Source organism: Phascolarctos cinereus, unplaced genomic scaffold (assembly GCF_003287225.1).
Source record: "Phascolarctos cinereus isolate Bilbo 61053 unplaced genomic scaffold, phaCin_HiC Scaffold_4;HRSCAF=312, whole genome shotgun sequence".
Lineage (NCBI taxonomy): Eukaryota > Metazoa > Chordata > Mammalia > Diprotodontia > Phascolarctidae > Phascolarctos > Phascolarctos cinereus.
The window spans coordinates 107,083,217-107,110,956 of record NW_027555847.1 but is presented as its reverse complement, the minus strand read 5'-3'; the positions used below and the strand labels follow the sequence as shown (position 1 = coordinate 107,110,956).

Sequence of the window (27,740 nt, the reverse complement as noted above, 5' to 3'; positions counted from 1 at the left end):
TTTATACATGCTGGTGCATATTAGACATTGTTCACTGTCCCAGCCACAAGAACACTAAGACAGGATTTGCTTCAACCCATTACATTCTGTTAGCCTAACTGAGAAAGAAGCCTATGAGACTTTTCTTTAAAAAGAAGACTTTTCTTTAAAAAAAAAATCCTCCAAATTACGTCTGCTTTATCTAATGCATTTTCCCCAAAACTACTGTCAATTCATGAAAATTCAGAGAAACTAAGTGACCAAATCTACAGCAGAGTTCTCACAAGTCAAAGACTTTTGGCAATGGTTGAAGAATGATACCTCGATATTGGGCATCACTGTTACTGAATGCAAAGATGCACTTTTAAAAGCTCCCTAGTTCTTTTTTTTCTTTTAAAGTATTCTATTGCTCCAAAACACAGACATGATGATGATGTCTTTAAAAAAGTAATATCTGTTTACAATTTCAAGTTGCTGCATGGTGGAAAACTTGATTTCTGTAACATGTCCTCGAGATACAACCAAATGCTAAAATGTATCCTGCGGTAGGTCGGCTTTCCAATTACTAGAAGTAAGCATACAAGAGATATAATTAGTTATGACACTGGGACAGGCATACATGTTTCAACACACAGCTCTGAACAAAGTTTTTGGCATTATATGACAGAAGATTTATACCAAAGATTCAAAGAGTGGGTATGCAGTATTATATGTGTGTGTGTGTGTATAAAAAACTTTAAAAGTTACCACACTAAGTCATTTCTTTTAAGCTATAAGCATATTTTGATTTGTTTAAACATCCCTTTAAAGATTCCTCAGAGAAAAAAAATTGCCCTACAGCTTTAACTCAGGGTACATTACAAATTGGGAAAACGTTAACTAGTTTTCATAGTCCTTTGGTGAATGAGTGTCATTCTTCAAAACTACATGTTGACAAAACTCATTTGGAAAAAATCAAAGAAATAGTATTTTGACAATCAGGTTCCGCAATCAGGGATGAAGCACACTGCCTTCTAAAAATAAAAGATGCAAGGATTACACCAGTACTATTTAATTTTGGCAATAATAAAAAACAAAGTTTATGTCAAAAACATATCATCAACATACCTCCAAACCCAAAGCCTAAAGCAGCTTTTAAAACTAATCCACCAACCCACCATTAAACTCCCATTCTGCTGGGTTATGCATTTGGTTTCTCAAATGTTGTTTTCACTTAGAGAAAACAAGGAAGAGAACCATGATGGAAAGTCTTTTGAGACATGTATTCCCTTTCGGAGGAATGAAGCAAGTGCATCTCAAGGCCTTCCATTTCCATAGGGGGGGAAGCCTGTCCTAAGATATATGGAGTCAAATGCTTATTTTAGAATAATCTTTCATAAGTTCATTAAGAAAAAAAAACTTTTACTGTAAGATGCTAAATGCTGCCTAACTGGGTTGAATAGTAGACATGGAAAAATTAACTTCCTCTTCAATGTTATCTTATTAAGTTGATATTTCTGAAAGGGCCAAAGCATAGCAGAAAAACCCCAAGTGTCCAAATATGACTTAAAGCCATTACAGAAGCCAAGCGGATTTAGTACTTGACAGGTTACCTATTACGTACACGTCATAGACTGCACTCTATCTGTACATGCAGTTCCCATTGATGAAGTTAGGTGTAGTGAAGGGGAGGTATTGTAATAAGAGTGTTGGAAACATAAAGCTTGTAATTAAGTGCATTCTCAAGTATAATAATCCACCCTGGAACAAGATAAAACATTCAGGACCAAATCCAAGGTAAAGCAACTAGACCCATACACTCCCACAGGAGCACTATAGTACATGACACTGAATTATGATTCTATCTTGTAGGCCAAATGGTCCATGAAGACAGCACGTGGCCCCTCCCAAGGCAGGGCAGTGTTAATTGTGTACTCAGAGTTTGGTCAAGCAGAGTCCTCCATCTCTGCAATAGGTGCCAAGAGCCCTAACTTCAAAGCAGTGCACAGGGGAGTCTGCCAGTTCTGTAAAGTGCTCTAGAAGAATTTGGCAAAATGAAAGTATGTAAGAGACTACCCTTAGAATAAGGAAAGTACATGTCGATACGTGCTGACCATAGTGCAAGGTTGGTTTTAAATATCCTTTCAAGTCACAGAGAACCTATAGTATTTAGAGAAGTCTAAAACTAGCATGGGAAAGCAGCTTGAAATTAACTCCTTTTTGTACATAAAAGACTATGACCAAACTGGTTTCATCCTTCTTTTGTTAGCATCACTAAGATACAACATGGAGTAAAGAGCTGGCCTTAGAGCCAGGGGAGTCCTACCTCTGAGTCGCACTAGCTATGAGACCCCGGGCAACTCTATTAACCTTTCAATGCTCCAGGTGAATTTCCATTGGTAGGACTTTCCATACTAAGAGTCCTCTTATATCAACAAAATTACAGATCCAGACAGACTTCACTCTCCTCTTCCTCCACCCAAAAAAGGACTTTTAATACTTAACTACAAACCTCTTCGAAGAGGTAAGATTTTAGGAAATTATCCAAATTCTCATGTTTGATTTTGTTTTGCTTACAAATTGCAATGACTTTAATGTCCATGCCTCCTGGATACATTTAACCTTCTGTGAGGAGGGAGAGGCGTCAAAGCAGGCAGGGAAGGAGAAGTGGAAAAAGAATTCCAAGAAAGTCAACCAACCAACCATTCTGGAGAGCAATTTGGAACTATGCCCAAAGGGCTATCAAAATGTGCACACCCTTTGACCCAGCAATAGCACTTCTAGGGCTGTATCCCAAGAGATCATACAAATGGGAAAAGGACCCACTTGTACAAAAATATTTATAGCAGTTCTTTTTGTGGTGGCAAAGAATTGAAAATTGAGGGAATGCCCATCAATTGAGGAATGGCTGAACAAGTTGTGGTATATGAATGTAATGGAATACTACTGTGCTATAAGAAATGATGAGCAGGCAGACGTCAGAAAAACCTGGAAAAACTTGTATGGACTGATGTTGAGTGAAGTGAGCAGAACCAGGAGAACGTTGTACACAGTAACAGTCACACTGCGATGACTAATGTTGATAGACTTAGCCCTTCCCAGCAATGCAAGGATCTAAGACATCTTCAAAGGTCTCATGATGGAAAACGCTATCCACATCCAAAGAAAGAACTACAGAGTTTGAATGTACATTGAAGCATACCATATGCTATTTTTTCCCTTCTGTTTTGTTTTGTTTTCTCTTTCTTGTGGTTCCTCCTATTGCTTCTAATTTTTACTTACAGCATCACTAATGTGAAAATAGGTTTAATAGGAATGTATATGTAGAGCCTATGAGATTGTGAGCTGTCTTGGGGAGAGAGGGGGAGAAAAACTTAAAAATCAAAAGCTTACAGAAGTGATTGTTGATAAATTAAAATAAATTAATTTTTTTTAAAAAGTCAATCAACCGGAACAGCTGGGTTTCTAAGCAGGGACCAAACCACAGTACTTAATTGATAAGGAGAACAAAAAAGGAAAACACCTTGAGGAAGAGGCTGGGACTATCCATATTATTTGCCACTTTCTAGATCACAGATTTTCTCAGTGACTCATTCATTGCTCACAAAATATTTTTCAACGTAATCTTTTTTAGAACTCACTATGCCTTTGGTTTTGTCAGCTGGGATAAGACAGCCATTGAAATAGCTATGTGCACAGATTTGTGCTTCACTAGTTTTCCCATTTCTTACATCCATGGTACCTTTCTGTAATGTACACAAACAAATTTATTCAACCAGGAGAAAAGTCATTATATAGGAAATCTACCAACACACAAGGCTTGTTTCTTTTTTCCCCCCTCTATTTTAAGAACATGAAGGTCAAATCACTTTTTAATATCATCAGGCTCTCATATTTCATAATCTAACTTGAACTCTCCTTGGTCTCCATTTTTATGACTCCTTTCTGTCAGGTCACTTCTTAGACATAAAGCCCTACAATGCTTTTCTCCAGATTCAGAGGGATTTACTCTGACATGGTACTTACTTGGTATTTACCGGAAAAGAATACGTTAACTTTTATTAGGTACTCTATTGTATAATACAAGGTCTAACTATAAAGCAGTGAGGCTGGATTTTTTTTTAAAAAAAACACCAGAACTTGGACACCAAAATGAGTTTTGTCCTTCAAAGTAGCCACCTTGTGATATACACTTATTTCAATGATTTTGCAGAGGTGATTTGAAGGGAACATGATCACTGTCTGCAAGTATCTGAAGGCCTGTTACGTGGAAGAGGGCCCCAAAAGACCAACAAGTGTAGGTTCAGTGTTAGGAAAAAACGTTCTAACAATTAGTATTCTAAAGTGGAATAAGCCCCAATGCTAAGAGTAAACTAATTTTATTATTGGAAATCCCTGAGCAAAAAACTGGATGTTCAGGATGATAGGGAGGCAATTCTTGTCCTTTCCAACTCTGAGATTCAATGATTCCAGCACTGCTTAAAATATACAAGAAAATCAGTCTCTATTGTTATAATCATTCCTCTTTTAATGAAAAAAAAAGTATTACCCAGCTTAATCACCTACCTTATCAAAATTGTTTCAAAATTACTTTTGGCCCAAACTGTAATCCTAGGCAGCTAGATAGCACGGTGGATGATACAGTGCCAAGCCTGGAGTCAAGAAGACCTGAATTCAAATCTGGTATCAGACACTGCTGTGTGACCCTGGGCAAGTCACTTAACCTCCATCTCTCTCAGTTTCCTCATCAGTAAAATGGGGATAATAGAACCTACCTTGCAGAGTTGTTGTGAGGAATACATGAGATAATATTTGTGAAGTGCTTAGAAAAGTGCCTGGCACACAGTAGGTATTATTAAAATGCTAGTTATTATTATATTATTAACCCATCCTCAAAGAACAAAGATTTGCTGTTACTGAAGACAATCAGTACAATTCAGTAAATATTTATTAAGCTCCAACTATGTTTAATATACAGTGTTACATTGCTAGGAATTGGAAAAATGAAACTAGACCCTGAATTCAAGGAGATTAGAAGCTAACAAGTGGAGTTAGGGGAAATAAGTACACAAAAAACCTAAAATATACTTTAGAATGTGACTAAGTATATTGCTGAGGTTCAAACCAAATGACATAAAAGATTCAAAGAGCAAGGGATCACTTATAGCCAATTAAGGAAGACTTCATGGAGTATAGACAGCGTTTGCTTTAGGTAAATTCACATTTTGCAATTTCCACCTTACTTAAAAAATTCTGAAATAAATCCACATGATAAAAAAACCTGTGCTAACTTTACTGTAGAGTATTTCGGTTTTTTCTCTTTCTGTTCTTTTCCCTTGACTAGGTGCTGTGTAGTATCCCACATCCCCACTTCATCAAAAATAAACCTAAAAAGAAAAAATAACCCTAATAAAACACCTCCAAGTGAAAACAGAGGAACAGACAAGCAGAGAGACTGCCACCCCACCTAGCAGGATGGTCCCCCGCTGGTCCTCTCCTGGCTGTGTCCTTGTCCAACCCCCATATTTCTGCATCACCACCACCATCACCCATGATCTTCCTCTCAGTTCTGGCTAGGCCCTCACTAGAACTGACCACTTACATAAACTGAGAACTGTCTGTAGTCACCTGAACTTCGAAGGGCAAGATTTCAATAGGCAGTGATTTGGACAGAATCCCTGCAAGATATAGGTGACAATTAGTGCCAAGTCACAAAGGTAGCAAAGAATGGGACAAGATCAGGGAACAAAATTACTGCATATTATTATTATTAAACACAAAGCTATAACTATTATAGGCCCTACAAGGCATTATTGTAAGTCACCCATATATACAGTCTTTCTCAGCATTCATCAGGTATCCCCTCACCCCTCTCTCTAGCCCACCATCCACCTCTGGCAGGACCATATTTGGCCAGGGCAGACTGCCCAAGTGTTTGGTGCCTAGCCTATAAAGACTGACCACAGAGGACACACCAAGGAGCAGCAATGGTTTTGTCTGCCCCCATCCTATTTAACTGAATTAAATTAAAGGTGTCAGAATTCCCTGTCATAGATATGATATAATTTGTGAATATTTAGAAAAGGAATGGATGATCACAAAAAGCAACATGGCATCATCAAAATTCAAGTCTTGCCAGACTAATCTCATGTCATTTTTTGACAGTTCATAGGTACATCAGGGGACTCCTACAGATAGAGTTTACCTAGATTTTAGAAAAGTATTTGATAAAGTCTCCTATTATTGTAGACACAATGGAAAAATTACGAGCTACATGATATTAGGGTTACGTACTTTCAGAACAGGCCCCATCCTGTTAAACATTTTCATAATTGACCTGGATATGTGTAGAAATGACAAGCTTCTGGAATTTGCAGATGACATAAAGTTAGGAAGGACAGGTAATACATTAGATGACAAAGTTAAGATTCAAACCAACTTGACAGGCTAGAACATTCAGCTAACTCTTAACAGGCTGAAGTCTAATATATCACAACCCAACTGTAAGCCTGAGGACCCAGAAGAAGGCCAAACAGAGTTCTTCCCCTCCCATCCCATCTCCCACTTCCCAGATCCCAGATGGTGCTGAACACCACCTCTTGGCTACACTACTCCCTCTCCATTCCTACATCTCAGGGAAGTAACTGAAGGCCCTGATCCACTTCAACTCTAGGGCCAACTAATCCCTTCTCAACATGGCTAATAATAGCACTTGAATAGTCAAGGAGTCACTGTCTATACTCCTTGTAAAATGGCAAATCACCAAGCCTTACCATTTGCCCTGCTATGTTCCAATGGGTCTTACTACTTATCCTGTTGCTATGCTCTCCAGACTCCTGGTCATTGCCATCTAACCTGACAATGCACTCTGAGGACCCTTCCATCTGTACTACAAATAAACTCTTATCTGGATAAGATTGTTATCTGCCTTAAGTAAAATTTGAGTTTCTTGAGAAGGAATTGGTTTGATTTTCTATATGTAGCCCAAGTGCTTAGCACAGTGATGGGCAGTTAGCACTTCTAAATGCTTTTTCATTCGTGCATTCATTCCTTCACACACTTGGATTCAAAAAATTAAATCCACCAACACAAGATGAGGAAGATGGGGCTGGACAACAATTTATATGGAAAGTTGGGGAGGGGGGAAGGGGAAGATTAATGAACTATTAGCTAAATATGAGTCTGAAGTAGCAGCCAAAAAAATAAATTCAACCTTAAGCTACATAAAGAGAAGCCAGATCTGCCATACTCCCAGTCTGCCCACATCTGCAGATCTGTGTTCAGCCTGGTTTGCCACTATTTAGGAATGTCATTGATAAGCCCTACCCATGGTGGGGTAACCAAGATGAATAAAAGACTCAATATCATGCCATAGCACAATTAGCTTAAGAAACTAAAGGTATTTGGCCTGAAGAGGAGAAGACCTAGAAGGGGCATGATAGGTGTCCTCAAGTATGTGAAAGGTTGTCATGTGAAGAATAATTAGAGCATTTCTTCTTGAACCCAGACAGCAGAATTAGGTGGTTAGAAGTTGCAAAGAGTCAGATTTAGGCTTGCACAATGAAAAAAATTTCTAACAGAGCTATCCCCAAATGAAATGGGCTGCCTTAGGATGTAACGGGTTCTCTCATCAGTAGAGATTTTCAAGTTGATCACTTCTTAGAAAGTTACAAGAGTGACTGTTTGGGTATAAGCTGTCCTAGATAACTTCTAAGGTCCATTCCAACTCAGAGATGCTGATTCTAATACAGTACAGTCTGACTTCTAGATATCACCTGCTACAACCTCTGCCTTATGACATTATTTTACTGCCTTGGCTCTTCAGCTCCACCACATGTTTTCCTGAGTATTGATTTTGCTTTTTCACATGACAATTTTATCCCTCATAACACAGGAATTTCTCATCTATGATCACAAACCCCATTACTGAACTAGGAAGGTGTCAGTGAGCATCTTGGAACCCACCCAGCCAGTGGAAGTCAACAACAAGAGACAGCTGATATAAGTGGAAAGAGCACTGGGTTGGAGTCAGACTTCAGAGTTCAAAGACCATTTGTGCCATTGCTACAAGCATGACACTGGACAAGTCACCATCTTTCCAGGCCTCAGTTTCCTCATTTTTAGGATGTGAGGGTTGGAAGAGTTAATTTCTAAGTTTCCTTCCAGCTTGGTCTATGATCATGATTCTAAATCTGACCCTAGCCAAGTTAAAGAAAGGAGATAGAATAGGTATTACCTGTGTGTGTGTATGTGTGTGCACACACATATCTAGCACACAGCAAGTACTTAATAAATGTTTTTGAAATGACTCCTTAGTTATTTTATGATATCAGAAAATTAAGTTTATTTACATCAATAAACTTTCCATTATTTTAAAAATCTACAATTTTTAAAACTTCTAGAAAATTAATTGGCTAGATGAAAGCACCATTTAAAAAGAATACTAGGAGGAAAAAATCTTTACATTTTAAGTATACTATTTCCTTATTTCCCCCATAAACTTCTCTAAAATTACAGACTATTATTACAAAATAAAATTGCAAAAGTAAGTCATAGGAACTCTTAAGTATCCCTATTAAGCTCTACAAATATATCCAATTCTCAGTTATTCACTATAATGGAAAAAAGTCCAGTCATGGATTATTCAAACCACAGATAATGAAAGAATATGGTTATCAGGTACCAATTTCCATTTAAACAGCTATCCAAACTTCACATACTTGTCAATGCAGATGCCAACATTTGTGTCAAGCATGCCAAACAACTATTTATTGAAACAACTTTAAAGTGTAGGGCACAAGGGAAGAAGAAAAGAGGTGACTAATTTTAAAAATAAAGAATCTCACCAAAATATAAATTTTAGAGTTGGGTTTTTTTTTAATATACAAGATTTTAAAAATACTGTTCTTCCTCCACAAGGGTATACTCCAAATCTCAAACTGAGAGGAGAAGACTTTGGGACTGGTTTTTTAATACAATACATTTTATTACTCTTACGCCTGGCAGGACTGTATTTGGCCAGGGCAGAACTGCCCAAGTGTTTGTTGCCTGGCCTGTAAAGGCTGGAAAACCACAAGTGCACATCTATGAAGTGACTAAACAAGCAACCAAATTTTCTACCTTCTTCTGAACCTCCCTAGTGCCACCCAGGCCCCCAGGACTAAACCTCATGGGTCATCTTCGACTCATCTCTCTCAATAATCCCACACAGGCAATTAGTTGAAAATCAATTTCTTACTCTACAGCATCTCTCATAAATGTTTACCCTGGTTGAAGCCCTCAACACCTCTAGCCTGGACTATTACAATATCCTTCTAATTGGTCACAGTGCCTAAAATATCTCCCCACTCCAATCCAGCTCTCAATGTGATTTTTCTAAAGCTTAGCTCTGATCATGTCACACACATTGCTTACTCACCAAACTCTAGAGACTCCCTATTACCTCCAGGATCGAATAGAAATCCTTTGGCATTTAGAGCCCTTCACAACATGGCCATTTCCTACATCCTGACTCTCCTCCACACACTCTACAATCTTGCCATACTGGCCTCCTTGCTGTTCCTTGATCACAGGAGCTGGTCCAACATGTACACAAATAAGCACTCCATTTCCTGTCTCTGTTCCCCATGCCTGGAATTCGTGGAATCCCTGGCTTCCTGGAGGACTCAGCTCAAGCTCCCTCTCCTCCAGGTCTTTCTCGCTTCCCTGAGCTGCTCTTGTTGTTCCTTCTAAGTGGACTTTCCATCTATTCTGAATTTAGCTTTTGTGTTTCTGATTTATATGACGTTTCCACCATTAGAAAGTTAGCTCTCCAACTTCTAATATTGAGGCAGTCTGTACTCATTGCACAGAATGAGACACATTTTTTATTTTGATATGGCCAATGCAGTAATTTGTTTTGCTTGACTACATGGGGTTTTGTTTTTCTTGATTTCTCAATTGAGAGAAGAGACAAAAGGTAGAAGGGACAGAAGGCAGCTCTTCATTTGAAAAAAAATTTTTTTGAAAAAGACTGTCAGCTGCTTGAGGGCAGCAATTGTTTTTGCTTTGTCTTTGCAGCCCCAGAACTTAAAAAACACAGTGCTTGGCACACAATAAATACAATGAATGTTGCTGATTAACTAATTTCTTTTGGCAAAATAAACTGGCCTAGAAGAGGTTTCAACTCCCACTATACTCTAACCATACAAAAAGTCCTGAGAGAAATAAGTAAGAAGAAATTAGATAGTCTACCACAGAATAACCTAGATGAGCGTGAACTTCAGTGTATGGGGATACTGAGTAGGGGGGGAGGGGAAGAAGAGAGAGAAAGGGCAAATCAAAACTCAAAATTTTAAAAATCTAAGGCTTACCGCATTATTTTGCTTAGGGGGTAAAGGTAAAACATGTGTTAAGTACCTACTTCTTAACACATTGGGGATACAGAAGCAAAAATGAAAGGCCCTGTCCTCAAGCACAGGTCCCTGGGAAATCCAACATGTACACAAATAAGCATAGTACTAGTGAGAGGGAAGAGGGAGAAAGAAGGTATCAAAAACGGAAGGGATAGGGGTAGGGACAGGGGAAGGATATCAGGGAAGGATTCAGGGAAAAGGTTGCCTTGAAGCAAGATAAGGATTACAAAGGTGAGCTGTGAAGCGCTCAAAGTCTCATAGGACAAATCTTAACTACAGTAATTTAAATTTGGTCTTCATTTAACTATTATATCCTTTCATTATTTTTTCAGTTAATGCTTATGACTTCCTATAATTTCACATGTGCTTTCTTACCCATCATCTCCCCTCAATCTCCTTTATTAGACAGAAAACTTACTTTTAGCCAGCCTAGTCCTGGAACCTTTTCCAGTCCTAAATGTCACTGTGGCCTTAAATAGTAAAATCCATACATTAACCACAAGTATCCAGACAATGTCTCCGAAATCCATATAAGACACAATTAAAGGCTAGGTAAGTCATACAAATAGGGCCAGGATGAGAAATACTTTTAAGTAGCCAAAATTTATCTTTAGTGTCTCCAGGTTCCCTGATTTATGACCTTGCCCAGGACTACCACTCACTTTGCTGAGTGACTCCCTTCCCACTCCGTTGGTGACTCAGAAGCATCAGTGTAATCTCACTTGGTAAAACCAACTGTAAGGATCAATGACTCACTCATACAAAGGTTTGAGTAGCTGATAACAACTTAAAGTGTAACTCTCTTATTCCCTCAGGATATTTGCATTTAACAGGGTTCAAAGCCTCAAAATGTTTCCAAAATAATTTTGCCATGGATCACTTTGAGGACTTGCAATATGTATCTGGAAGCCAAATTATCGGCTCTGAGAAAGTAGATCTTGGAATATGGAATATCTTTGCGAAAAGGAAAGGGTCCACAAGGGGGTCAGGGAAGTTCTGGCACAAAACAGAGAAAATAAACCATATTTTCATACTGAAAAACTGCCACAGAAGAGGTATTTTTTAATATATAGGGACAGAGATAGGGGCTATAACTATTTTTCATTTCAAAGGGAAAAGTATGGCTAAGCATCAAAATGTCCTCACAGAACATGTTCCTACTGTTATCCTGCCACCCCCGAGTTAACACAGAGCAAGCTGGTAAATAGTGCATTAAGTTTAAAGTAGAATTGTAGACATAGGTGAAAGGAGTATGTGGAAGGGGAATAAGCAACAAGAAGCTCCTACTGTCCTTCAAACTACAGCAATGGGGTAGTCACTTATTCTATTTCATACAGGGACAACTTTAGATCAAAAATCCTTCTTTACAAAATCTACTGCATTTGGTTATACCACCAACCTTGGAATCAGTCCTTTATTCTTACCTCTCTCTTGCCCCTGATAAGATCCAAACAGCTACCAAGTTCCACCTTGATGCTATTTTTTGCATTTTTCCACTCCTCTCAATTACTCTAGCAATCAGTCATTGGTATTCAGGCCCACATTTCTTCTGGCCTAAAAATAATCCCTTAACTGCTCTTCCCGTTTCCTGTCTATTTTCTTTACAACCCATGCTTCAGGCAACTTCCCAAATCATCTGCCTAATAAAGTACCACCTTCATTTGAAAACTACCCCTTTTCCTACAAAATAAATTCCCTGATCTATTCAAGCTACTCACAACCTAGCTTCAACCCACCTTCCCATTCCTACACAAACTCCACATTCCTCTTCATCTCCTCTCAAATCTCTCCTTGCCCTTTCCCATATGGATCTTCAATGTCTAGAATAGACTCAGTTCTCCGATATCTGAATCTGTTAAAGTCCCTCCCAGATGAGGTGCCAATTCTTCAATGAATCTTATTCCCTATATCTTTTTACCTTCATATCCTATAGAATGCAAGTTCCTAGAGGTAACTTTCTTTTGTCTTTGAATCCCCAGCACCTATCATGGAGACTGGCATACTATAGGAGCTTAATAAATGCTGGCTAATTGATTATTCTTCAACTTCATCCTCCAGTTTTACCAGACTAGTATGTTTACCATGCCCCCTTTTATCATGCAGTTTTCCCTGCCAAGAACACTACTTGCTGCTTCTTTACCGATCCACACATATCACTTTTAAGACCTGATTCAAGGTGACTGGGAAATTGCCACAAACTGGCCTCACTCCATGATAGTCAGTCCTTTAATTTTGGTATTCTCTCAACACAAATACAATAAAGATTTGCTTTTGTCCTGTGGTTGTATAAATGTATGCCTTGTCTCCTCAACTATAATATAAACTTCTCAAGACTTAATGGCTTATAATACGAACATGAGCTTAGACAGACTTTGGAAGAAGTGGAGGATAGAACGGGCTGGCATACTATGGTCCAGGGGGTCACAAAAGTTGGACATGATTGAACAACTGAATAACAACTAAAACAACTTATGATATGGTACCATGAATATACTTAAGTGATCAAAAGTGGTCAATAAATACTTGCTGAATTAAGGGCTGTATTTTAAAAGTTACGGAGAGAATAGTATATTAGTTCTATTGCCATCATAAAACATCTATTTCTTCAACAGCAAACCTACTATATACCATGCACTGTGCTAGGAATGGAGTAGGATATATTAATAAATAAGAAAAGATTTTTTCCCACAAGGAGCTCACAATCAATAGGGGAGATAAGACAGTACAAAGATAAATACATGTGCACAGACAAATTGTAAATTAGATTACATAGGTGCAAAAGAGAAATGTAAAGTGCTACGAAATCCAGTAAAGAAATAATCACTTTTAGCTGGGGAAAGATGATCAAGAAAGACATCATGGAGAAGGCAGCTTTTGAGTCAGGCTTCAAAGGATGAGTACAATGCAGTATAATATAACAAGCATTTATTAAGCATCTTACTGTGTAGGATAAACAGGCAGAAATCAGAGATGGAGCATTTAGCCTTTAAAAAAAAACCCTCATCATCTTCAATTGCATATGCACCTTTACTCACACTACATTTCTTTACCCTTGATATCTAGGATTTATCCTGATTTGCAATAAACTACATAGAAAAGCTCTTTTCTAAAATCATTTATGGTCTACAAAGGACTTTCTTCACAATAACCTTGTGAGGTAGATAAACATTATTATCTTCATTTTATAGATAAAGAAACTGAGCCTCTTAGAGGGAAACTGAAATGCCAATAAGTGACTCAGCTAGCAAGGTCAAAGAATGATTCAAGGTAGATTTTTTTATACCAAGTCCAGTTCTCTTTCCACAAAAGCTCCACCATGTTGCCACATGTGCGTTTCTTTAAGGGCAGTTTTGGCAATATGCTAATATCAAATAATATTTCAAGACTAGGGAGTTAATATGTTAAATATTTAACAAGTCAGGTACACATATATATGAAGTTGCAATAGAATAAGGTCTATTGCAGGTTCCCTACCCCTATATTGTGATATTCAATGCAATGCAAAAATTATGTTCATGGCCCAATACATAAAATAACCCCCCCCAAAAAAATCCTTACAGTTGAATAATGTACTAAATAATGTACTACTAAAATTTATTCACTAAGGGTGCTTTTCTACCTTTAACCTGCCCTGAGTGCCTATTCCACCCTCCTATCCCCCCCAGGAAACCCTCATACGTGAATGTTGCAAACTACTGCTCTCTTAAATGTTTCCGGATCTACTCCTTACATCTCTGTGCACTCTCTTTATTACCAAACCTTACACTCAAAAAGGCCCCCATCCACGTGTTCCAAGTGTGGCTGAAAAGACCAATGAGGGCGTAGCAGTCTTTGTTACACTGCATACACATAAAAGTAATTTCTAGTGTAAACCTTGAACATGGAGAGAAAAAACAGCTCTTGTGAATTCCAAGCAGAAATTTTGGAAACATTTTTAAAATGTTAATATATGTCTACTATCTTTTACTATTCTAAAGTAGAAAGGATGATCTATTAATGGTAGCAATTTGTCACATGTCAATTAAAAAATGGCATGCTTTTATCCTAATTACCATTTTAAGTAAAAAGGAAAATCCCTAAATTAAGTTAAATATTCAACTGAATTTCCATGAGTTTTGTATTGACTTGAGTGTAGCTAGATAAAATTTAAAACCTCTCTGAAATATGTATTTCAGATTAAGATTCTGAGATGCATTATTTGGATGAAGCCATTTTATTTAAGTTGATGTAGTTCTTTACATTCCTAGGCTAAGAAAGGTGTCACTTGTCACATAAATGTTCATTTGCTTTTGCCCAGGAAGAAACTATGAGAGGGGCATCTGTATGGTGAGATTACTGGGTGTGGATGCAGCAATAAAAATGCAAGGACTTTTGATTGTCCTAAAACATAAACACAGTTCCATTTCCATAGCATTTAAAACTTTGTAAAAGATTTTCCTCACAACAACCCTCTGAGGTAAGTTGTACAAGTATTAAGATCATAAAGATAGTTAAGGGACAGAGCCTGGGACTGACTCAGTCTAATGCTTTTCTTACTATACCAAACTTAATAGCATTCATTATATTATTTGTGGAGTCGAATAGTGGGCACAAAGCAGTATTACTTTGTTCAGGATGACCTAATGTGTCATTTGGCATACTGAGAATTTACCTTTACCTGAGGCTGAAAGTCACTAGATAGTCAGCAAAGACAGAATTAATGTTTTTCCCCCTAAGGGGAAAATAATTTTAAGTTCTCTAAACACTTCAGTCATTTCAATCAGAAAAAAAAAATAAACTTTCCAAGTGTAGCTTGAGATACGGAATTGACATCATGAATGTGTGTTGAGATTGGCTAACTGTCAATGTCTAAATTTCAACTCCACTAAAGTCTTCTTCCAATGCCTCATGATGACCTTGAGATGACCCTGGGATCTTAGGGGCTATACAAACGGAACAAACACAAGCTCTGCCAGGTCCTACTACCAAGGGGGCAAGGCTTCAAATGTGGGCTCTGCAATAAACTGTGGATCTGTTTTTAGGGAACCAGTCTAAGGAAATTAAGAGAAGATCACTACCAGAAAGCAGGTAATAATTTTCTTTGGAGGTGGTGGGTCAACGAAGTTCAAAAAGATTGTCTACCAAGATATGGGGAAGGGAGAGAAGGGGAAGGAGTGGCAGTTGGTGCCAGTAGAAGAAGTACCAGTGATAAATCCCATATGTCTTGTTGAATATTAATAGTTTTGCATCAATAAGCAAAATAGAATTCTATATGAACATATCTGACTAGAAATCATAATTTAATACTAGCTACTATGCCAAAATGAATAATCTTTCACCTAAAATAACAGTGAAAATGCCCCAAAAAGGCAGTTAAGGCAATAAGTACCCTATCAAAAAAAAAAAGAGGCAGCTAGATGGCACAGTGGGTAAAGCTACGGCCTTTGGAGTGAGGAGGACCTGAGTTCAAATCCAGCCTCAGACACTTGACATTTACTAACTGTGTGACCCTGGGCAAGTCACTTAACCCCAACTGCCTCACCAAAAACAACAACAACAACAACAAAAAACAGAAATCTACAAAAGTAAGGACTTAGCAATAAATATAAACTTTTATTATCAGGAATTTTAAAAAATGAGGCTTTCAGAGAAATGAATATTACTTGCAATTTAAAGATGATTCTACACAGTAGTCCTCAAATAGCCTTGCCTTTCATTTATTTCCAAGTCTTGATAACTGGATCTTATAAAGTATTTTAATTATAAATTACCAGTAATGGTATAAAAGGGAGAAGAAAGCAGTTCATATTAATAAATTCAAATACCAAATAACAGAAACATGGACAAATAAATTAGATAATTTATATTTGTCACAACAGCATGGATATTCAACAAGAAGTAGGCAAATACCCCTATTCAGAGTTTCAATTGTTTCTCATTTAGGACTATATTCACACACACCAAATATAGTGCCCAACCCATTTGTTTTTAGACATGTAAAAATGCTTTTCCTTCTTAAAAATCTTTTTCCAAACATTAAACAAATTTGTGCTTTTGTTAAGCAGGATAAGCACTTACTAGAAACTTTGGCAAGAATAAGCCAACACAATTCTATGGCCATCATAAAACTTGCCATCATTCATTGCACATTTATTAAGCACCCTCTATGTATAATTATGGTAACCCATGGTTCTCTAATAAGCTAGATCTAAACCATCTGGAAAGGTTTGGGGAAAAATGGACCAGAAACTGATCAGATATGTCAAAAGAGAACCAGCCTGGTTCAGAGACACATCACCAGAAAGTTGGCTACCAGGCAATGATTTTGAGAGACCAGAGCAATTCAGGAAGGACTACACTAATTCAATGGAGGACTATAACCTATATCCAAAAAGGAATACCCATAAAGAGGACATCTGGGATCATTAAATGACTGATCCTGCTGCTTATATGATGCCAGACAAATCATTGAACCTATCGGTACTCCAAGCAACTCTCTTAAGACTACAAGTTAGGGTCTGACACTGAGTGAAGTGAGCAGAACCAGGAGAACGTTGTACACAATAACAGCCACATTGTGCGATGACTAATATTGATAAACTTAATCCTTCTCAGCAATACAAGGATCTAGGACATCTCCAAAGGCCTCATAATGGAAAATACTATCCACATCCAAACAATAAACTATGGAGTTTGAATGCAGATTGAAGCATACTATTTGCTATTTTTTTCTTCTGTTGAGTTTTGTTTCCTCTTTCTGGTGGTTCCTCCTATTGGTTCTAATTCTTACTTACAACATCACTAATGTAAAAATACATTTAACAAGAATGTATACGTATAGCTTATATCAGATTGTGTGCCATCTTGTGGAGGGTGGTGGGGAGGAAGGGGGAGAAAAATTTTAAACTCAAAAGCATATGGAAGTGATTGTTGATAAATCAAAATAAATTAATTTAAAAAAAAGACTACAAGTTAGGGAGAAGGTGCTGACCTGGATTGGCAGAGAAGGAATTTTGTCATCTGGGAGTTCCCTTTACTAATGAAATCCCAGGTCCAATTCCTCTCCCTATTCTGCAATTTACTCTGTGCCAAGCACTATGATAAACACTTGGAATAGAAGCACTGTCAAGGTCTGTCTTACTGGATAGAGCATCTAAATTACTTGTTAGAGTACAGTGGATATAGAAAACATCAAAGAAAAATTGGTTAACGCAGCAACCAGACCTATTTCACACACATTCTTCTGGAATTAGGGCATCTACTGTATTTTGGCTCCCATACAGAAGGTACCTCTAGACACATATCACCAGGAGAATTCTACACAAGCAAAACAATAATGGAATGAGCTTACCCGGTAGGACCTTTACAATTCTAATGAGTTTTCAGAAGATTCATCTGAGTTTATGATCATCATTATTATTAGATTGTGGTACCACATAAACTTTTCTTTTACCTAAAGTGAGCATTCCTATTATCATAGTTTACTCCCTAGGGTATCATTAGATTGTTTTTCACATTCCCCATCTGGCACCAAAATGATATTTTCTGCTCTGATTTTTTATGTTCTCAGAATTGAGTCTTTATCTTTCTTCCATTTGCTTGGCATTCAAGGCCCTCCACAATCTGGCATCAGCTTGCCTTTTCTCCTTTATTTCACATACCAACCTCTTTGCATTCTCAGCTCCAGTCAAACTAGATAACTCTTTATTCTACTCCCCACCTCATAATATCTCTCTCTCTCTCTCCTCCTCTCTCTCTCACACACACATACACACATACTACTTTTTTTTCCTCTCAACCTTTGCTTTGTTCACTAAGCCAAAATGTCCTTCTTCGTCATCTACCCTTTAAAGTACAATTCAAAAGATACCTGTTCCATGAAATCTTCCTTGATCATCTCTCAGTCAATAATCTTTACCACCAGATCTCCCATAACACGCTGTGTAGCATGTAATCCATTTAGCTATAATATATGTTTGTATTGTATCCTTTTCCTAGACCACAAACTCCAAAGGGAAAGGGTGGATACTTTATCTCAACTCTGCGTGATTCTTTACACGTATGTACTTAATAAAATGTCTGTTGTTACCATTCCCTGACCTCCAGCCCAAACCTCAACTCTACCTACTGCTAGTATGCAGAGCATCAGAGATGTCTTAGTCTGCCCAAACACTGGATAGGGGAGAATAATAAATAAGAGTATTACTAAGGTACAGTCATTGATGGATCACACATTGTGAATGGGGATGCTGCTCAGAGCATGGCCAGGTGGAGCCATTTCCAGGGTCACCACAGTATGGCACAGTATGGCATGGCTGCAATAATCCTGAAATCTGCTAGTCAAGATCTAAGGCAGGTCCCTAAATGGAAAACTTGCTCTTTCACAATGTAATAGCTTGGTGAAGAAGAGAATTCCCCTGGACAGAAAATTCAGTGAGAAAGGCAAAGAAAGAACTAAGAAAATTCTCCCTTTCTCTTCCATGCCCAAAGTTACACCTACTGCATGATCAGATGAAAGAAGCCAAAGGAATTCTTTCTCAGTCCCAGTCTTGTTTCAAACTTGATATTGGCATTAGCAGTCTATGCCTCACCTGCTATAGGAGGGGTTGGTGAGGAGGCAATGAAAGATGGTCAAGTTCTCAGGGATTTGGTGAGAAGTCATGAAGATGTGAAAAGTTGAGAGAGGAAGAAAAGAAGAAAGGAGAGAAAGAAAGGAGAGACTCTCACCACAGAAGTTCATAGTTTAGTAGAAATGCAAAAAAAAAATTCTCTAAATTATGAATGTTAAAAGAAGGAATTTAAAAAGAAGAAAAGAAATTACTAAATTGTTGTTGGTAAAAGAATATTTCTAGTTTGGGGAATTGCATGGAAGACTGGGCAAATAAGACATGAATGGTTTACCATTTATAAATCTTTGAAAATTTTCTTACTACATATATATAAATGCTGTATTATGAATGTTGAAGCAAAAACAGCATGCTCTCTCTTTTGACTTTACTTTTAAAATATATTATATTTACTTATTTGTAAAAGAACTATATCCCACAGTAGAATGTAAGCTCCTTGAGGGAAAGGACTCTTCCCTTACCATCTTCAGTATTTTGTACATAATGTCATTCAGTTGTGCCCAATTCATCATGACCTTATTTACGGTTTTCTTGACAAAGATACTAGAATGGTTTGCCACAGAGGAGGAAACTGCAGCAAACAGGGTTAAGTGACTTGCCCATGATCACATAGCTAGCGCCTGAGACCATATTTAACTCAGATCATCCTGACTGCAGGCCCAGTGCTCTATCCACTTAGCTATCCCATTTCTACCTACAGAAGCTTACAATAATTGCTACATCGAACTGAATTGAAATGCAACCTAGGAACATGCACTGAGAAACAAAGTATTCTTAAAGATTCAAAGTGTCCACACTCGATAGGTCAGTGTATATAGTGGGGTAAGGGGTGGGGAGACTATAAGAGGGAAAAGAGATGGAGAAATTGATAACTGAATTCACTGATTTAATTGTTCTTTGCTACACCATATCTAAGGGACACAGATGCATTTCTCTTTGCCCTCTCATATTCTCATTCTAATCTAATAGACTTTTGCACTGTTTTGAATAATTTAATCCCTGCTCCCCCCAAAAAATATACAGCATATTGAAAACATACTTTCTACTACTCTGCAAGGGAAAAAAAAGAAAATACGGCATTTTTCCTGGCTGTCAGAAATACTTAATTTTCCCCTACAAATGAGGTTTATATGAAAACCATGTGATTGACATGCACCTCAGAAGCAAACCTTGGCAACCCTTAATGCAGTCCATCTCCTTGGCCTCTTAGGCAAAATTCCTTCACAAACTGTTTGTCTTTGCAATAACTCCTCCAAAGCTCATTACTGCCAGCCTCAGTCTATCCCCCATGTTGTGCATTTATCCCTGGGATGCATTATCAACATGTGGCACATGTCCTTGACATGCACAGAAGAGTTGCACCCCAGGACAGCAGTATGCACGACAATAGCGTTGACTCTTACTCCTTTATGGTTGCTGGGATGTAACGGAGAAATCTAATAACTGTGACAGTAGGGCCTTTAGGTTTTTCCTTGCCTTTCCAGACAGTGAAGCTGCACAGACACTAATGAAAGGTTAAATGAATGGGAATAGCTGACAAGAGGTACAATAAAGAAGGGGCTTGGTAATCCACAGACACTGAGCAGAGATCCTTGGCTCAAGCAGAGAAAGGACAGCACAGCGTCGAGTCACAATATTTAAAACAGCTTGCTATACACAGAGTCTTTTGTGTCTGGGTACATGTCTGGCTTTGGACAAAAAAAAAAGATACTGAAAAGGAATTTCAGCATGGGGCACTTTGGCAAATATAAGGTCATAATAAGGAAAAAATGTTTTGTGTGTGTTGTTACATCTTTGTACTCCACACAAAAAGCAGTGACTGAAGACACATGAAACATAAGTTTTAAGACAATACTGTACATTTTGATCACTGTTCCATAATGTATCTGAGGGGTTAGACTGATGTGACTCCTGCAACCATTATTAATATCTATTTTATACACACACACACACACACACACACACACACACACACATACAGAGTTTCATTTAAAATGGATCTCAGCAGTTCATAATCTACACCCCACATATCCCACACCCTCTTAATAAAGAATTCTTGAGACTCATCTTACTGGCATTGAACAGTCAAGCTCTGTACTCTACAACTATACTTTCCAACTCTCACATCCTTGAGTTGGAAAAACTCCTTAATGGTTAATGTAAGCAATTATAATTTCCTGGGCTAGAAATCTGTGAATTAGAATTTTTAAAAAAAACTTTTATATTTCAAAATTACTGCCACATTGAAATAGCTTGAGTTATAATTCTTAGTTAGAAAACTTAGTTTTTAAAAGTTTTCTTCATCCTCCCTTGGAGAAGTTTTCATTCTTTAGGGCAAGGACTTTAAATGGCAGAATAGTTTAACAGTAGAAAGCTACTAAAAATCACCAGGGGAACAGAGCGTCCCAAGATGACAAAGAAGAAAAAGAAAAGAAAAAATCCCACATTGTTACCTTTCACAGATCTTCTACACACTTTAGCTTTTTGTTGCTTCTTAAAATAATGTTCTAACACAAACTCTGAAATACCTGCAAAGTAATTCAGATAAACATGCATGGTTCATACAGCAGAGGTTCACAACAAATAGTAAAACTGGACTATGGATATGTTCTAAAACAAGAGAGCCTCTTTAAACAACCAAATTAAATTATAGCTGAACTCTTGAGTGTACTGAGGGTTCTAATAAGCAACAAATAAAGGCTTTTATTGGCTAGCAACATAATAGGAGCTACTGTGTAAGAGATTTTAAAAAAGGCCAATCTGGCAGTTTATCTCATTGGATTATATTATTTACTTAAATGATAAATAAGCTTGTCCAAACTCTTGCTCATAAAAACTAGTATACAAATATTAAACAGCAATTATGATCAATGGATCTTGAATGCAAACATATCTCATAAGTTTTGTAGAACAAGTGATAAACACCACTGTGAGATTAGAGAACAAATATTGAATTTAATACCATTTAAGGTAGATTTCTTTAAGACCAACACCAGGGCAAAGTATGAAGGAGCTTATGGCTTCCTCACATATGAGCTTTCTAAATGGCCTGCTATTGGGCCCTCCAATTCAAATAGTTCACATTAAAAGGGGTTCCTCTTCTGGGTAAAGCCATTTCTCCACAGAACTCCACGGAAAGCATTGTGTGTAGAAAGAGTTTTCCTCAGTGAACTGAAAGAATTCACAGACTATGCTGATATTATGGAATAACTAATTGAATTTTCACTATTGGTTCCAAACAAAGTGAAGCTAAGAAGTCCTTCGAACAGTACATTACCAAAGGATTCAATGAAGGCTTAAAATGCATTTAGGGCTGCATTTTGGTTGGTCTAGCAAAGCATTCCACAGGTCAAGGGCAAGGTTCTATTGGGGCATTCTCATCACAGCTGAAATGTCACAATAGTATTTCTGTGCCTAAATGCTAGAACTGTGATTCCTTACAACTCCTTTTCGGCACTAGTCTGTTTTGCAAAGTATTTTCCATTTTTTACCTTAGGCATATGTCATAAAATCACAAGGCTCCCTCTAGCTCTTCAGAGAGGAGTTTACTAACCAATGATCCTATTCAATTCCCATCCATTTTGCAAAGCAATACACTAAAAGGAAAGGGGGGGGGCAACTGCCCTCACATAAGGGCTCTTGTTTTCATTTAGCAATGTTTTCAATTCTATACTTTGGTAGGATGTTCACGATAAATGAGACCATCTGCTAAGAGACATAGAAAGTTAAGTATGACTTCGCATGTGTACTCTAAACTAAAGACTCTCTTAATCACTTCCAACTTCTATTTGACTTAGAAAATCTATCATGAAACTTTAGCCTGTTAGAAAAATTTACTCCACAAATATACATACACACATACATGTGTATATATACACACAAAGCAGATTTTTTTCTCCTCACTGTCCATGATTAATTACAATTTCAAAAATAAAATGACAATAAATAGTCACCAAAATTCCAGGTCCTGAAAACCTGCCTTCAAATGCAGTACCCTGAAAGCAAATAATGATCATAGTGTACTTTATCGGTGCATCGGCAGAATATACAGGAAATTTAAATGCTGGAGGTGATTTGTAGAACACATTTTAATCTACCATAATATTTATGTATAGCATCAGTAATGACTGTTTTATTGTTTAATCTTTTTCTGCAATTCTGTATTGGATACTTTGGTTTTCTAGTTATTTAGCAGATGATAAATAAAATAGTTGATATATGTCATTGATATTTAGCATGTCTTACTATAACTATTAAAAACTCAAAATAGACTAGTAAATCATTTCTAACAAGCTTATATGTAAAATATTAAAGCAAACCTTTACTGTTCACTGAATATTTTGTGTGTTTTAAAATCTAGAAAGTAAAGTTAAATTAGTACTGAATCCAATATCCAAAGATTAAAGGGAGAGAAAACTAACTTCTAAGTCATCACCTATTTTGGACTCCCTTAAATAGTAAAAATTTTCAGCAGCAGCAACAACAACAAAAAAGAATCCTCCCCCCCAGCCCACCCCAACCTTTTTGAGCTAGTGTCCAATTTCTTCTTTTCTGAACAGCTGTATTATCCAACTTAAGTTGCTCTGCTAATTTCAGTCCCACAAGGACTAACTTGGAAGGCAAAAAAATACAAGAAAAGATCAATTTGCTGAGAAAGATCAAATGAGAAAACTGTGGGGACAGCACCAGGTCAGAGTGTGGAGAGCTAAGCAGACCTGTTCTTCATTAACTTAAGCTCTCCCGGGACGTCACACACTACCTGTCCATGGGCTTTATTGAACCGCCTAACCCTTCTCTCTGTTCCATTCTTCAGGGCCCAAGTGAATCATATCCTGCTGCTGACAAGTTAGCAGGGGACTGCGGCTGCAACATGAAAGTACTTTTCTTTCTTGTCTAAATCAGGCAGATTTTTGCAAAGACGACACGGCATTGACTCGTGACATGGCAAGATGAAATGAGAGGTCTGGGCCAGTCTTGGAGCTGTGCAGATAAAAGTAATCAAATGACACTCCTGGAATGCAAATTGGCATTCTTGACTGGAGCAATTGCACAACCATGAAACATCCCTGACAGCAAGCAAGATTAGGACAAAATGTTATGTAAAGCACTGAACTCAAAAACTCTCACTTGGAAATTCAAACTGTAACACTTACATTTTAATAGAGCAATAGTCAGCTCAGCTTTTGTCTGCTCCTTTATTGCTTTGGTTTATGTAATCACATTTCCCTGTCTGACACATACGCCTAGAACCTCATGTAGGAAAAACACAGACGTTAGGGATGTATGTGAGCTATTAACATTTTGTAAAAAATTCACCTTCAAAAAAACGAGCTGAAATTCATTCTTGTCAAAAGTGTTAGGTAGAAATGATAGAACAGTTAATAATCTCAAAGATGAAAAACACAGGTTTCCAACTTTACTTATAAGCTCATTAGTAAAGTTTATATTCAGCTTCAATGTGACTTCATTCAGGTGAACATACTAATGTGACCTTTGGTAAAGTGATTAGCAATCTGGATTTTAAATATCCTTTGGTATAGAAACTTAAAGAGGACATGCCTACAACCAAGAAAACTTCATTAATGCTTGGAGTTTAAATGGACCAGCTACAAAATAAAACAGAACGCTGACACCCTATAAAAGGTTCACTAGAGAGTTTTGTGATTGCAAAGGAGAAGACAATATCCATACACTTTCACAAGCTCTCACTATTCTTAATAGAGCTAGAGAGGAATCTCAACAAATAACAGAGGTAGAAATAAACTCCATACTTAATGCAAGTGTATTCCTGAGACACCACGGTCATTGTTAATACCTCAAACTAGAATGCAAAATCGTGAAACACAAATGGCTTAACCACTGTTTAAAAGTAATTCAAAAAGAAACCAATTTGCAAAGTGATTGCTGTGTAGGAATAACTGAGTAGGTGAATGGTAATACAGATTTAGGAATAAGAGGGAAAAATACTCCCTTGTCCTAGTTTTAAAAGCTGAACGTAAAATTCTGTCAGAAGGACAAATATCCAGGTCCAAAAAGATCTCTTTACTATTTTGTTTTGATGTCCCACTCAAAAACGGTACTAGACAACAGTAATTGAACGGGGAGGCCCACGCAAAAAAAATAGAAAAAGGCCACTTTCTGCCACTTCAGTCCTGGGTACACAGGATTATTTTATGATGTCTTTTGTACATCACTTTTACAACAGCTTGATTCTAGGGTAAATGGGAACCATCATAAATCGCATGCTGCTTTCAAAACCACTTTAATTTCTGTCAGCGTTACTGTAACCACAGTCCTGGGCACATGCTACAGTCTTTTTTTTTTGTTGCCTACATCTGACAGTCGCATCTCCTACACTCCAGTGGTGGCTTTGATCACTGAAACAAGAGATGTCACATTAGGGGGAAGGGAAGAAAAAAAGATGCCAACCCACTATCTCCCTTTTTCTTATATCGTCTATCTACATGTAGAGCACAAGACATCAAAACCCCAAGTGGGGGTAACAATAGCAATGCTTTGTGGAAGCAAAGGGAGTGGTCAAGCCACATTTCTTACAAATCGCTTCACTCAGTATGGACATGCTCTTCCCCGGCTGGATGGACTCGACTCCAGACTATGCGGGCATACCCTCTAGCATGCTGGGTACTGTATGTGCAGTCATGCTTCTTTAAAACGTACTTGTGGCAACCGTAGAGTAACCACTCGGCGTTTCTGCAAGTTTAAGTCTTGGATCATCTCATAACCTAGCACCTACCATCCCTGGCACCCCTCCCAAATAAAATAAAACCACTAAGTTTTTTAAATGAAATCTACAAAAAAAAGAGCCTCCTCACAATTCTGATCGAAAAGAACTTTGAAGATCTGTTTTCCCAGGATGCAGCACCTCTCATGTTTTTCACATTCTTTACCCAAGAACAGGGGCATTTTCTACAACTTTCACTTAGCAGTAAGTGATGGTTTAAGTCAAGGAAAAAACTACGGGCAAAAAAGGGATGGGGGAGGGGGGAGGGAGGCTCGCTGGTGAAAACTAAGTTTGACCCTTCCGTGGCAGGCACACACACATGCACACACTCACATGGCAATCCCCTTTCACCCCTATGTTGAGTTTAAAAAGTTACCTTTACAGGGAGTGCGAAAAGCTTCCCTCAGTGTAGACAGCTACTACAGAAGTTCCATTCATTCCTCCCTCCCCTTTCCACCCATTCTCCCCCCCACACACACCTCCAAGCCCCCAAACCCAAACTCCCCCATCTTAACCAAATCCTTTACGTACCCCTCACCTCTCTATGGGCAGTCTAGGGAAGGTATAGATAAGATCTTAGGGCAGCCCCCACCCCCACCCTTGCTCTCACACAAAGTTTTGAGGCAAAGTTTTACAACAAGATTTCAGGAGCTCAGCATGAGCCAGGTTGGCTTAGGGTGTGTTTTTTCTTTTTTTTTTTCCTTCCCTTCCTTGAAGTTAAAGAAACAAGAATCTCGAACCAGCTAGCTCCTTGTTGCGTTACTGCGCTACAGTAATTTCTGATTAAGTCTAGAATGAAAATGAAAGGATGTTGGAAACTTCTTACCATCTCCGCATGTTGGTTGTCAAGTGCACTTGCAGCCCCCGCCTCTCGGTCTCCTCTTAGCGGCAGCGTCTGGACCAGCCCCTCTGACTCCTGGGTCTCCTCTGCCTCTTTCTTTCCTTCCTCCCCCCCTCGTTCCCTCCTTTCCTCCCTCCCTCCGCCACTGCCGTCCTCCTCCTCCGCCTCTTTCTTTTCCTTCTCTCCCTCTCCCTCTCTCTCTCTCCCTCTCTCTCTCTCTCTCTCTCTCTCTCTCTTCTCTCTCTCTCTCTCTCTCTCTCTCTCTCTCTCTCTCCAGGTGATTGATTTACGCACACATCGAAAGTCTCATGCTCTCTCAAGTTAAAGCCTACACAACTTCTCGGATCAGGAGGAAGGAAGCCTCAAAACTTGGGGGTGGGGGGGGAAGAGAAGGAAAGAAAGAGGAAAAGTCCCGGGAGAGCACAGCTAAGGGGCGGCGCGGGCTCGTGGAGGAAGCCACGGGGAAAGGAGACAGGGAGAGAGCCGAGTGTGCTCTGCAAAACTGCTACAAGTTTCTCCTGTTTTCCTATTTTCTGCAAAGTAGTTTGAAGAGACTGTTGTTTCCCGTCTCCAAAAAAATTGAAGTCGATTTCTGCTCGTTTAAAGTGTCCCCTTTCCCTTCCCTGTTGGCTCCAGGGGAGGGGTTGCACTGTGGCGCCCCCGGGGGGAGGTGGCAGGCCCGGCCTAGGGGGGGCAGCCTGCGGCCAGCTGTCAAGGGGGGGAGGAGTATGAAGGGGAGTGGAGGAGAGGAAAACGCCGAGGAAACGGCGCGAACTTTATTCGGATTGCTGCAAATCTAGGCGTTTCTTTCTCTTTCAGCCGCTGGCTCTCGCTGTGTCCGTTTTGGTCGGCTTTTCCTTTCCCTTCTCCTCCTCCACCAGCAGCACCAGCACCGGCACTCCGGTGGTGGCCGCCGCCTCCTCTCTGCAGCGGCTGCAGCTCCCGATGTTTCTCTCTTCCTTATCAGCTTCAGGCGTACAGGCGCCGCTGGAGAGAGGGCTCGGGAGCAGACCGCACACGGCCCAGAAAATGCAGGCAGAAAGGCCGAGAGAAGAAAAAGGAGAAAAGTTCAAGGCAACAATGAAAAGTTTTGGGTGCGTGTGTGTGTCTGTGTGTGTGTGTGCATGTGTGCGTTTTCCCCTTGCCCCAGACGCCGGCTTGCGGTGAGGGCTTCCTTCCCCTTCCCTCCCACCCCCACC

The 27,740-nt window shown here is 38.7% G+C and overlaps 1 protein-coding gene across 1 annotated transcript in view; it reads right to left on the bottom strand.

Moving 5' to 3' along the window:
• The window catches only part of BNC2 (basonuclin zinc finger protein 2), a 523,407-nt gene extending 496,745 nt beyond the window's left edge, over window positions 1–26,662 (bottom strand). The window contains exon 1 of the mRNA XM_078152484.1: window positions 26,527–26,662. Within this exon, the coding sequence (XP_078008610.1) occupies window positions 26,527–26,529 (3 nt within the window). The 5' untranslated portion in view covers window positions 26,530–26,662. The remainder of the gene's footprint in view (window positions 1–26,526) is intronic.
• Window positions 26,663–27,740: the final 1,078 nt, after the last annotated feature.